The 14,289-nt window shown below is 44.5% G+C and overlaps 1 protein-coding gene across 2 annotated transcripts in view; it reads right to left on the minus strand.

The window, feature by feature from the left end:
- Positions 1 to 1,978: 1,978 nt before the first annotated feature.
- LOC115101709 (copine-9-like) overlaps positions 1,979 to 14,289 on the minus strand; it is a 113,715-nt gene continuing 101,404 nt past the window's right edge. For both annotated transcript variants that reach the window (XM_029621176.2, XM_029621177.2), the window contains exons 16-20: positions 8,570 to 8,697; positions 4,356 to 4,458; positions 4,164 to 4,221; positions 3,284 to 3,357; positions 1,979 to 2,938 (exon numbers count right to left, since the gene is read on the minus strand). In XM_029621176.2, the coding sequence (XP_029477036.1) occupies positions 2,756 to 2,938; positions 3,284 to 3,357; positions 4,164 to 4,221; positions 4,356 to 4,458; positions 8,570 to 8,697 (546 nt within the window). In that variant the 3' untranslated portion in view covers positions 1,979 to 2,755. The remainder of the gene's footprint in view (positions 2,939 to 3,283; positions 3,358 to 4,163; positions 4,222 to 4,355; positions 4,459 to 8,569; positions 8,698 to 14,289) is intronic.

The following is a 14,289-nucleotide window of genomic DNA, read 5'->3' on the forward strand; positions in this document are numbered from 1 at the left end:
GTCTTCCTTCTACACCACCATGTCAGTTATCAGTTAATTTGACTATTCTCTCATCATTGATTTTATTTACTTATTTCAAAACTTTAAGGGCACTCTGTATAGTTGTTTAATGTTGATGGGGCATATTAACCTGTTTTAATGTTTGTTATTTGCCAGAAGGGAGTGGGACAGAATTGAACCCACAGGGACATATTTGGTCTATATTTGCACAGCCCTGACCGCTAGACCACCCCAGGCTATAATTGAACATAATTTTGGCAGTTGATTCGTAACCCTCTTTTTGATAATATTTGACCCAATTCAGGAAACTAGGCATATGTCGCAAGTCACGACTTCACAGGAGAGCTGTTTGAACGTAAAGCATTTTTTAAAAATCAAAATGAGTTTTTGGCAGAAATGCCTTCTTGAACATGTGAACTTTCATGTGCCTTAATAACAAACTTGTATGCCATCTGTAAATACAAATAAAATTGTTAAATTACGAGCCTTGTTGGTTAAGCCACATAAAAAGACAGCAACCTCCCCACTAACCATGATTGGCTGAGATAATGAGTGGGCTTGACATGCCGAGAGATGAATTTGGATTGGTCTGCCATGTACAAGGCAGACCAATCCAAACTATTTGAGCTGGTCAGTCTGTGTTGGTAATCCTGTCGAACGTGGCTTTTTTGCTCTCCACTTTCTGGAGGATCGGGTTTTGAAATCAATGGAATTAGAGTATGATAGCTAAAGAGATGAGAAAACACCAGTTTCCGGATTACATCTTCAAACTAAGGGCATTTGTAGCGTGGATCCGTGACAGGGAGACGCGTCCATCATGCATGATGATGTATACGGGTAAGATAGTCCAGCTAGCTACATTTTCAGATATTACACGTTTCTAATTCTGACAGAAAGTGGTTTCATTTCAAGCTAGTGTACTGTTAGCTAGCGTTGGCCGGCTGGCTCCCTAGCTGACGTTAGGTGACGTGACGTGTGTGATCTTACATGTTGTTTACCTAGCTAGGTTAATTGTTTACCTAGGTAGCTAGCTATATGTCTTAAGCTAAAGTGTACAACACCCGTTGAATATGGCCGGTGTCAGTAAACATCTGCAAAAAGGCGTAACAAAATTGTTGCCATCAGAGCTGGTTTGGCTGTTTTCATGTTATCCAGAGGTAAACAAATCATTGGCCAGAGCATCAATTGTGCGCTCTGAACTCAAGGAGATGGGTGGAGCTAAAGCTTAAAGAGGGTGTGAATGATGCTGAATGGGTGTAGACAAAGAAGAGCTCTCACAAAACACTAAAATACAATTTTCTGAATAGTGAGTTTACAAGTTTATCAACTTTCAAAGCAGAATTACTTTCCCATTGTTCCTCAAATGCATTGTATGATATTCCATTTTGTAGCTCTGAGTCTCTTTTTTTATCCAACGTAAAAAAACATAAATTCAACTTCTGCTACATAGGAGCTAAATCTAGGTGGTGAGTCATATATATATACTATAGATAAAGAAAAATCATGGGTTGTGTTTTTTGTGTCTTTTTGGTTTTAAAATCAGTCGGTCTCTTTCAAGCACCATTGCGCTCCGTTCCGTAGGCTACCTCACTATTCTCAATTTCATCTTGTCTTTACATCTGATATTATAGGCCTGTGTGTGCAATTACTTAAGCTATAGTTTAGGTGTAGCCTAACGTAACGGCCACATTTCAGATACACTTGTGTCATAGTGGAGACCGATTACTATGTTGTGTTATTAAGCTATATAAGATGATGGTTGTTGATGTGTATGGATACATTTGAATTTTGCGGTAATAGGACCTATAGGCCTACAGTAGCAGTAGGACATTTATTCATATTCTGTCTGGTGCTTTTAGCTTTTGAGTGAGTGAGGGATGATGATTTTGATAGCTGGCTATTGTCAGAATGATTTGACGACCCCTCACATGGCGAAAAAGACAACTGTGGGTTTTCAGTGAACATATCTAAATCACAAGGCTCATTTGAATGTCTTGATATGCAGGAACATTTTCTGCGACCAAAGAGTGATCAAATTAAGATCCAACATCTGCATGAAGTAGAAAGTCAACATAAATAAAACATGTTGTTTGTTACATGAGAGCATGTATTCCTGTCATTCCAGTGGATAGGATACAGTAATTCAAGCAGATTTATGTGTATAAAAAGAGTAACCTCATGTAAGAGGGTGTGGGTTTGGAGGTATGGGCTGAAAGCAATGTGTCCAGTTGTTTATGTGTTTTATATTCAGTTGATGGCTAAGCTGCTTTGCATATACTGTATATATATACACACTCCAGAGCTGAAAGGAAAAATCGAATAGTCTTTTTGTTTCTCAGTTTCTTAGATATGTATATTCTACATCAGTAACTTTCACAGTCTGTAACTCCCCCTTCTGCATATGCATGTGAACTTTGTATTGTGTCACATCATGGCATAGTAGGTTATATGTATTCTTTCTCTTCAGAAATCACTGTGCTTGTGGGTATTGCATTGGGTGCTATATCTACTCACCCCTATGTGTTCAAATACACAATGTATACATAGACTCATTCTATGTGTGTATGTACTGTACTGTGTTTAGCTACAGTATGTGCGCTGTAGAGTTAGGGAGAGGGGCCATCGACTTGCAATGAGATGGCATAGGGTTTGAAGAGATGAGACAGATGTCAAGTGTGTGTGTGTATGTGCACAACAAATGTGTGTAGACCCAGTTAGAGTGTTGAGAGGTGCTGTCCCACTACAGTGATAGGTGTCAGATATGCCTGTGGAGCTTGGGCAGCTCTGATGAGGAGAGAGCAGGCCGGGGCTCGATGCCTCTGGTCTTCATGAAGCCCAGAAGCTGCTCGGGGATCTCAGCCAGCACGTCTTTGGCCAGCCGGGCCATGCTCAGGACCTGGTTCCCTGACTGGTCCATGTAGTCCCGGAAAGGAACAAACTGTATGGGAGTTGGGGGATGAATTACAACACGGACAGGACACACTACTGTAGTAGGGTTCTGAAAGTATTGAATGTCTGGGAGAATAAACTTCTTGGTCCTACTGATCATGAACATCAAATACACTGAACAAAGACTAAAGCAACAAATGAAAGTTTAATTTGGAGAATCTCAGTTGCATTTCCTTGATTCCTCTGCTGCTTCTCAAACCCCCTTGGATGAGAAGGTCAGACTGCTGACCTTTTCATCCATCCAATGGCCTTTGAGAAGGAGGCGAGGAGAGAGGATGTGAGGAATCAATGATATGCAATTGAGATACTCACTTGTTGTCTGGCCACAGCCTACCTGCACAATGTCTCTTTCAGCAAAGCGCCCTCTGGAGGACACTCTGACCTCATCTCCATCCAGCTCCTCCATGGCTAGACAGAAACACAACATATGATAAGCTTTTCAGAACTAGCACTCTGGGCAACAGTTGAAGTCAAAACATCTACAGATACTAGAAGGAAATTGTTATGTGCTCCTAGCAGTTATTTAAAATCGGACTAATCACTGCTAAGCACTGTGGACCCATTTATGCTGTAAGTGCTTTTGAAAAGAAAGGTCATTCTAAAAGGCTTACAGAATTCAGCTGGCTTATAGAAAACCTCATTGAGGACTCTTCTCATTGAGTCTGATACTCGGAAAACTCAACCCAGACATCAACAAGTATTCATAACTGCACACAATCCTGCCACACTACAGTACACAAACTCTTAGATAGACACATCCACACGAATGCACAGACACACGCACAGGAGTGCAGCAAAAGGAAAATAAACCAGACAACAAGCCTTGAAGCACACATATCAACACACATTTTCAGACATAGCTACTTCTGAAGAGTTTCTCTCCTGAAGTGCCATCAAGCGGTCTGAACTCATGACCTCTGCAATGCCTGACTGACTTCACAGCGTTCGATTGCCTAACCAAGGGGAAAATTCAGCAGAATCGAGCGCAGATGATGCCCAGAGTTACACCTCACTGGGCTGAAACAGAGACTACCCTCCCTCCCTCCCTCTCTCCCCTTAAGGAGTCATTGATCTGAAGAGGGCCTGGATACTTGACAATGCAACACTGACTTTCTAAAGGAACACTCAAAGAGAAATGCACCTTAAAAATATAATAACAGCTGTGCAGGAGCCACTGTGCTTCTCTATTCTACCTTCAGGGGCGCCACACTCACCGTCAAACTTTGCCGGTCCAACCCCTACGATGATGATGGACATAGGGAGAGCAGCTGCCTGTAGGGAAAGAAAGAGGAATTACAGACAAACAGTAGTAGGCTATGCTTGGTTTTCAGACAGCCTCGATAGTGCACTGTCTGCAGATAAGATGGCTCTGCTGAAGGAGGAACTGTACTGTGTACTCCACTCACATTGACCACAGCCTCCTTGGTCTGCACCATGTCAGAGATAACTCCGTCTGTGATCATCAACAACACAAAGTACTGAGAGCCATCTGTCACATCCTGTGCAGACCTGAGGGAGCACATGCACGCACGCACACGCACGCACACATACACACACACACACACACAAGAGCATTAACAAGCAGGGTTAGGAGTGTGTGCCGGAGTGAGATTGAGAGTGAGTGAGTTTATATGTGATGGCAAATGTTTACAGCCTCTCACTAGAGAGATACTGTAATTAAGGGCCGTTATCCAGTGAGCCAAGACACTTTGACCTCTGGCATTACCCAGTTGGCACCTCTCATCTCAGAACGAGAGGAGCGAACAAAAACAAAAGAGAAAAATTACATTTTTTCCAAATCCCCTTCATTCCAATTTCACCAAGTGAGCCACAGGCACTGTGAGGAATAAAATGAACAACAGAGACAGTCAATACATTCCAGGCCCAATGTGTTATTATGTTAGACAAGCTCCAAGACGCGTCTCACAGTTGTTTGTCTGAGTCGGCAATGTTCTCCCTGGAGTGTCCTTCACCTGGTTTAGGCTCCGAGATTACATTCCTAATAAAGGTAAATAAGATGTTCCATCTGGCTGAGTGTAGCATCGATCCCTGTCTGAGTGAGACCAGAGCTATGACCACTATCCCCCCCTGACCGAGGGATTTACTGCGCTCTGATATATCTAAAATCCAGGGGTGTCAGAGACATATAAAGACCTACGGGATGTTAGACAGGTAACAGTGAGCTGTAAGGGTAGTGGGATGACACAGGGGCTAGTACACAATGCCCTGTTGCACTGTCCTCTTCCCTTTGCAATCACATGGTCAGTAGACTGAATGCTAAAACCGTTTTTCAAATTTGATTCTTAGCCAGTGCTCTCCTGAAATTACAGCCTCCATGATTTGAGTAGCACCAAAAACTTCTAAAAAAACACTCTGGAGAAGACAAATGCTCTCAGCATACATTGGGGCGGCAGGGTAGCCTAGTGGTTGGACTAGTAACCGGAAGGTTGCAAGTTCAAACCCCCGAGCTTCTGTCGTTCTGCTCCTGAACAGGCAGTTAACCCACTGTTCCTAGGCCGTCATTGAAAATAAGAATTTGTTCTTAACTGACTTGCCTAGTTAAATAAAGGTAAAATAAAAATTAAAATAAATAAACATAGAAACATGCATATTACTCAGAGCAGAAGCTACAGAAGAACATCAGAACAGGGCTCCGGGCAGCCGAGCGGAAATGGAGGAAAACTCGCCTCCCTGCGGACCTGACATCCTTTCACTCCCTCCTCTCTACATTTTCCTCTTCTCTCTCTGCTGCTAAAGCCACTTTCTACCACTCTAAATTCCAAGCATCTGCCTCTAACCCTAGGAAGCTCTTTGCAACCTTCTCCTCCCTCCTGAATCCTCCTCCCCCTCCTCCTCTCTCTGCAGATGACTTCGTCAACCATTTTGAAAAGAAGGTCGACGACATCCGATCCTCGTTGCTAAGTCAAACGACACCGCTGGTTCTGCTCACACTGCCCTACCCTGTGCTCTGACCTCTTTCTCCCCTCTCTCTCAGATGAAATCTCGCGTCTTGTGACGGCCGGCCGCCCAACAACCTGCCCGCTTGACCCTATCCCCTCCTCTCTTCTCCAGACCATTTCCGGAGACCTTCTCCCTTACCTCACCTCGCTCATCAACTCATCCCTGACCGCTGGCTACGTCCCTTCCGTCTTCAAGAGAGCGAGAGTTGCACCCCTTCTGAAAAAACCTACACTCGATCCCTCCGATGTCAACAACTACAGACCAGTATCCCTTCTTTCTTTTCTCTCCAAAACTCTTGAACGTGCCGTCCTTGGCCAGCTCTCCCGCTATCTCTCTCAGAATGACCTTCTTGATCCTAATCAGTCAGGTTTCAAGACTAGTCATTCAACTGAGACTGCTCTTCTCTGTATCACGGAGGCGCTCCGCACTGCTAAAGCTAACTCTCTCTCCTCTGCTCTCATCCTTCTAGACCTATCGGCTGCCTTCGATACTGTGAACCATCAGATCCTCCTCTCCACCCTCTCCGAGTTGGGCATCTCCGGCGCGGCCCACGCTTGGATTGCGTCCTGACTGACAGGTCGCTCCTACCAGGTGGCGTGGTGAGAATCCGTCTCCACACCACGTGCTCTCACCACTGGTGTCCCCCAGGGCTCTGTTCTAGGCCCTCTCCTATTCTCGCTATACACCAAGTCACTTGGCTCTGTCATAACCTCACATGGTCTCTCCTATCATTGCTATGCAGACGACACACAATTAATCTTCTCCTTTCCCCCTTCTGATGACCAGGTGGCGAATCGCATCTCTGCATGTCTGGCAGACATATCCGTGTGGATGACGGATCACCACCTCAAGCTGTACCTCGGCAAGACGGAGCTGCTCTTCCTCCCGGGGAAGGACTGCCCGTTCCATGATCTCGCCATCACGGTTGACAACTCCATTGTGTCCTCCTCCCAGAGCGCTAAGAACCTTGGCGTGATCCTGGACAACACCCTGTCGTTCTCAACTAACATCAAGGCGGTGGCCCGTTCCTGTAGGTTCATGCTCTACAACATCCGCAGAGTACGACCCTGCCTCACACAGGAAGCGGCGCAGGTCCTAATCCAGGCACTTGTCATCTCCCGTCTGGATTACTGCAACTCGCTGTTGGCTGGGCTCCCTGCCTGTGCCATTAAACCCCTACAACTCATCCAGAACGCCGCAGCCCGTCTGGTGTTCAACCTTCCCAAGTTCTCTCACGTCACCCCGCTCCTCCGCTCCCTCCACTGGCTTCCAGTTGAAGCTCGCATCCGCTACAAGACCATGGTGCTTGCCTACGGAGCTGTGAGGGGAACGGCACCTCAGTACCTCCAGGCTCTGATCAGGCCCTACACCCAAACAAGGGCACTGCGTTCATCCACCTCTGGCCTGCTCGCCTCCCTACCACTGAGGAAGTACAGTTCCCGCTCAGCCCAGTCAAAACTGTTCGCTGCTCTGGCCCCCCAATGGTGGAACAAACTCCCTCACGACGCCAGGACAGCGGAGTCAATCACCACCTTCCGGAGACACCTGAAACCCCACCTCTTTAAGGAATACCTAGGATAGGATAAAGTAATCCCTCTCACCCCCCCTCCCCCTGAAAAGATTTAGATGCACTACTGTTCCACTGGAGGTCATAAGGTGAATGCACCAATTTGTAAGTCGCTCTGGATAAGAGCGTCTGCTAAATGACTTAAATGTAAATGTAAATGTAAAGTTGTCCGAAAGACACATTCTCCACATGTGTTGTATTGGCGCTCCTACAATGAGCCCCAATAGACTCATACTGTATAAACCCTCCTCCAGACACTCTGGTGCAAGACAATGTAGCACATTATCTATGCAACAGGAGCGTGTGCTCTATGTAAGGTATGAAGCCTGCCTGTACAGGGAATATTACGAATGAATAATATGTGCGCCAGCCATCTGCTCGTAAGAGGGAGAGGATCGCTGGCTTGGGGAGAAAGAGCCTGGCAGAGATAACAGCTTCAAGTATATGTCAAGGGGCTGTGTGTATGTGTGCGTTCTAATCTAGTACAGGGGTTCCCAAATGTTTTCACTTGAGGCCCCTCTTCCAGCATTGAGGAAAATCCCGTGCTCCTCCCCTGTGCACGCACCACGCCTATTTCTATGGGCACAAGCAATGTTCCTGACACAAACTGTTCACACGCCTCTTGTTGATGGAGAGAATTTTGCATGTTTAAAGCTTATTTCCTGCAATTCTACATATTTTGTCATGGGTTGCAAATAACATTTAGCAGTTTTCCATGTCTAATGTGTATTCATGTGATATTCGAGTGACAAAAAAAATACAACAATATCTAAGGGCAAAAAAAAATGGGCTAGTTAATCTGGACATTTCTAACGAGTTATAAATCGCTCTCTAAGGTATGCAATGACCAACACGGCAAAAAGGAATTGATGATGCACGACCCAGTTTCTAAATTTCACCTTGTGCATTCTACTATTACAACTTTCAAGAGAAAGTTTCAAGCCGGCTTGGCTACCTGCCGCTCCACTAGATAGCACCTTGCATTCAAATCAAGTTCATTCCTGCATTGTCTACTGAGATCGTATTATGATGTGTTATAGTATGTAGTGTGTCAGAGGTTTCCAGAGGTCTAGTCCATTGTGGTCTCCTTACCGTGCCACCTGGTTGATGACTGGAGAGAAGTTGGTGGGCCCGTATAGTTGGACCGTTCTGAGGCCCAGGAAGTACGCCTCCAGCACTCCCTCTATCCCCACACAGTTTGGGTTTTCATTGTCACCACTCTGCATGGGACAGGAGGAGATGCATGCCACCATGAAACAGTTGTCAGCCTTAATGTACTTAAAGACATTCAGTTATCAATAACTTTATGGTCAATTGTTTCACTGGTGATCAAAACCTCAACAATCAAAAACTAACTTTACACATCAACTCCTTTCTACAAACAAGGCCCAGGAAAAGTAAGAGCTAAATGTGCAGCGTAATAACAATAAAACAAAAAAAATGTGAAAATAATCAATAACGATCTTTTTATAATAAATATGGGACTTCAATATTAAACAGCCACTGGATAACCAACCAGCCCAGTGTTCACAGTGCTCATGCATTTTTGTTGTTGTTGTTGTAGTTGTTTGGGAAGTAATGCTGCAGGTCAGAGAGACGGAGAGCTCTGTTGGCTTGACAACAGCCGCCAGTAGAGCGGAACCTGTGATTGGGGAAGGCTCCTCAGAAGGAAGTGAGGACGCTGGGAGGCCCCCGCATGCCTGGGAGATAAGCCGGCTTCTGAGTGCGTTGTGGCCAGCTGTGACCACGGTGATGAGACTCGGCCCCTGCACCACACCCTGGTCCTCACTCAGCAGACAGAACGCTGTCACAGCTGCACTGAGACAATGAGTGGGCACGTCTACTGCTGGTGTTTGTGATGGAGTGACGAGAGAACACTCTGCCATCATACAGACAGACAGACAGACAGACAGACAGACAGACAGACAGACAGACAGACAGACAGACAGACAGACAGACAGACAGACAGACAGACAGACAGACAGACAGACAGACAGACAGACGACACCCTCAGGGTTGCCCTTGAGATGTTTACTTTTGGAAAATGTGTCAGGAAGGAAATCAGCTTTTTGGTTTGATGAACAGCAACTTTAAAGCAAGGCATACTTTCTCTGATTGATTATCTATTGTCACAATGTCCTTTTCTTCTGAATCTGAATGATCTGAGATAAATCATTTATTTTAGGCAAATGTTTAAGTGGAGGGAAAGTATATGAAGCCAAACAACGGAAAATGACTTGTATGTGTCTGCCAGTTGATTTGCGTGCTTGTTTACTTTTCTCATCATCAGCACATCTCCTCCTCATGGGGGAGAGATTCCCAGAAGCAGCGCTCCACATCCTCAAGCAGATGATCCCCTTCTCTCTCCCCCTCCCTTCCTGATTGAGGGTTGGATTCAAAGTCTCAAATCAAACAGGCTGCATCATCATAGCTTGGTTATTGAAGGTACACACTTGCTTTTTCTTGGACAGCTGTGTGTTTGATATTCAAGTGCTGGGTGAGTCACAGGCTTCTCTAGCTCTCAGAAGGTTCACCGAAGCAAGGTTAACCATGAATAACCGATAACAAGCCTCCCTGCCGACTGGCCTTGTCCACACCAACCCGTAATGTGCAGCATTACACAAAATCCTGCTCTAATACAATGCATTCGGGAAAGTATTCAGACCACTTGACTTTTTACACATTTTGTTAAGTTACAGCCTTATTCTAAAATGTGTTAAATATACACTACTGTTCAAATGTTTGGGGTCAATTAGAAATATTCCTTGTTATTGAAAGAAAAGCTGTTTTTTTACCATTGAAATAACATCAAATTGATCAGAAATACAATGTAGTCATGTTGTAAATTACTATTGTAGCTGGAAATTGACAATTTTTTATGGAATATCTACATAGGTGTACAGAGGCCCATTATCAGCAACCATCACTCCTGTGTCCCAATGCCACATTGTGTTCGCTAATCCAAGTTTATAATTTTAATCATTCATTATAATGGATCATTAGAAAACCCTTTTTCAATTATTTTAGCACAGTTGAAAACTGCTGTTCTGATTAAAGAAGCAATACAACTGGCCTTCTTTAGACTAGCTGAGTATCTGGAGCATCAGCATTTGTGGGTTCGATTACAGACTCAAAATGTCCAGAAACAAAGACATTTCTTCTGAAACTCATCAGTCTATTCTTGTTCTGAGAAATTAAGGCTATTTCATACGAGAAATTGCCAAGAAACTGAAGATCTGGTACAAAGCTATGTACTTCTCCCTTCACAGAACAGCGCAAACTGTCTCTAACCAGAATAAAAAGAGGAGTGGGAGGCCCCAGTGCACAACTGAGCTAAAGGACAAGTACATTAGAGTGTCTAGTTTGAGAGACAGACGCCCTCAACAGGCAGCTTCATTAAATAGTACCTGCAAAACACCAGTCTCAACGTCTACAGTGAAGAGGCGACTCCAGGATGCTGGCCTTCTAGACAGAGTTGCAAAGAAAAAGCCATACCTCAAATGAAAAGAGGCTGGAGTAGTGCTTGTCAAGCATGGTGGAGGCAATGTGATGGTCTGGGGGTGCTTTGGTGGTGGTAAAGTGGGACATTTGTACAGGGTAAAGGGATCTTGAAGAAGGAAGGCTATCACGCCATTTTGTAACACCATGCCATACACTGTGGACGGCGCTTAATTGGAGCCCATTTCCTTCTACAACAGGACAATGATCCAAAGAACAGCTCCAAACTATGCAATAACTATTTAGGGAAGAAGCAGTCAGCTGGTATTCTGTCTATAATGGAGTGGCCAGCACAGTCACCGGATCTCAACCCTATTGAGCTGTTGTGGGAGCAGCTTGACCGTATGATACATAAGAAGTGCACATCAAGCCAATCTAACCTGTGGGAGGTGCTTCAGGAAGCATGGGATGAAATCTCTTCAGATTACCTCAACAAATTGACAACTAGAATGCCAACAGTCGGCAAGGCTGTAATTGCTGCAAATGGAGGATTCTTTGACGAAAGCGAAGTTTGAAGGACACAATTATTATTTCAATAAAAAATCATTATTTATAACCTTGTCAATGTCTTGACTATATTTCCTATTCATTTTGCAACTAATTTCATTGATTTTTTCATGGAAAACAAGGACATTTCTAAGTATCCCCAAACTTTTGAATGGTAGTGTATATTTTTTCCTCATCAATCTACACACAAAACCTAATGATGACAAAGCGAAAACCAGGTTTTAAGAATATTTTGCTATTTTTTTTTTTTTTAAGTATTCAGATCCTTCTCTGTGAGACTCGAAATTGAGCTCAGGTGCATCCTGTTCCCATTGATCATCCTTGAGATGTTTCTACAACTTGAAGTAAATTAATTTGATTGGACATGATTTAGAAAGACGCAGACCTGTCTATATAAGGTCCCACAGTCAACAGAGCAAAACAAAGCCCTGAGGTGGAAGGAATTGTCGGTAGAGCTCCGAGGCAGGATTGTGTCGTGGCACAGATCTGGGGAAGGGTATCATTCTTAAATGGAAGAAGTTTGGAAACACCAAGACTCTTCCCAGAGCTGGCTGCCTGACCAAACTGAGCAAGGGAAGGGCCTTGGCCAGGGAGGTGAACAAGAACCTGATGGTCACTCTGACAGAGCTCCAGAGTTCCTCTGTGGAAATGGGAGAACCTTCCAGTTGGACAACCATCCCTGCAGCACTCCTCCAATCGGGCCTTTATTGTAGAGTGGCCAGACAGAAGCCACTCCTCAGAAAAAGGCACATGACAGCCCGCTTGGAGTTTAGGAACATGCGGACGACTCCTAGCGGTCAGGTAGGCTGTTTGGAGTGTTTATCTGACATAATCATGGCCCCCACTTCTAAAACCAAAATTGCACCCCTGAGAGAAATATATTTTCAATAACCATCTAAACTCCTATGAAAAATATTTTCAATAACCAAAAGTATTGTATTTTCAGCTGTTTGAAACTGGTGTACAAAACCGAAAGTAAAAGATGCAAAAACGAAACATGAAAACAGAAAGCATAGAAATAGCGCACATAGAACAGACCTACAGTACTGCTTCTTAGACTTGCTTACAATGAGAATGACAGATCTATAATTTACTTTATATGTGAATTTGGTTGGGTCGCCCAAAAAGTTACATATCGAAGCTTTAAATATCCCTACCAGCACTGTCTGAAATTAGCACTTTGGATCATGTTTTTAAGGACACACCTCAAATATTTGTATCCCTCCCATCTGAGCGCAAGCGAGCTGACAAAAGACAGGTAAATTACCATCCTTGCGCAACCGTTTAAAAATAGCAGAGTTTGTGTTGGAAAGGAAAGGGTTAACACTGAAGACAAAAACACATCCAATCAGAAATTGGAAGAACAAAATTGAGCACACCACCATGCAATCTCCATAGACAAACATTGTCAGTGGAATGGCCTTACTGAAGAGCTCAGTGACTTTCAACATGGCATCGTTATAGAATGCCGCCTTCCCAACAATTTCTGCCCTGCTAGAGCTGCACCGGCCAACTGTAAGTGCTGTTATTGTGAATTGGAAACGTCTAGGAGCAACAACGGCTCAGCTGCGAAGTGGTAGGCCACACAAGCTCACAGAATGTGACTGCTGAGTGCTGAAATGCGTATCGCGTAAAAATCGTCTGTCCTTGGTTGCAACACTCACTACCGAGTTCCAAACTGCCTCTGGAAGCAACATCAGCACAAAAACTGTTCATAGGGAGCTTCACGAAATGGGTTTCCATGGCCGATCAGCCGCACACAAGCCTCCAAGCGTCTGCTGGAGTGGTGTAAAGCTTGCCGCTATTTGACTCAGGAGCAGTGGAAACACGATCTGAGGAGTGATGAATCACGCTTCACCATCTGGCAGTCCGACAGAAGAATCTGGGTTTGGCAAATGCCAGGAGAACGCTACCTGCCCGCATGTACAGTGGGGCAAAAAAGTATTTAGTCAGCCACCAATTGTGCAAGTTCTCCCACTTAAAAAGATGAGAGAGAAACAAAGAAGAGAGAAACAAAGACATTTCTTCTGAAACTCATCAGTCTATTCTTGTTCTGAGAAATTAAGGCTATTTCATACGAGAAATTGCCAAGAAACTGAAGATCTGGTACAAAGCTATGTACTTCTCCCTTCACAGAACAGCGCAAACTGTCTCTAACCAGAATAAAAAGAGGAGTGGGAGGCCCCAGTGCACAACTGAGCTAAAGGACAAGTACATTAGAGTGTCTAGTTTGAGAGACAGACGCCCTCAACAGGCAGCTTCATTAAATAGTACCTGCAAAACACCAGTCTCAACGTCTACAGTGAAGAGGCGACTCCAGGATGCTGGCCTTCTAGACAGAGTTGCAAAGAAAAAGCCATACCTCAAATGAAAAGAGGCTGGAGTAGTGCTTGTCAAGCATGGTGGAGGCAATGTGATGGTCTGGGGGTGCTTTGGTGGTGGTAAAGTGGGACATTTGTACAGGGTAAAAGGGATCTTGAAGAAGGAAGGCTATCACGCCATTTTGTAACACCATGCCATACACTGTGGACGGCGCTTAATTGGAGCCCATTTCCTTCTACAACAGGACAATGATCCAAAGAACAGCTCCAAACTATGCAATAACTATTTAGGGAAGAAGCAGTCAGCTGGTATTCTGTCTATAATGGAGTGGCCAGCACAGTCACCGGATCTCAACCCTATTGAGCTGTTGTGGGAGCAGCTTGACCGTATGATACATAAGAAGTGCACATCAAGCCAATCTAACCTGTGGGAGGTGCTTCAGGAAGCATGGGATGAAATCTCTTCAGATTACCTCAACAAATTGA

Source organism: Oncorhynchus nerka, linkage group LG20 (assembly GCF_034236695.1).
Source record: "Oncorhynchus nerka isolate Pitt River linkage group LG20, Oner_Uvic_2.0, whole genome shotgun sequence".
NCBI lineage: Eukaryota > Metazoa > Chordata > Actinopteri > Salmoniformes > Salmonidae > Oncorhynchus > Oncorhynchus nerka.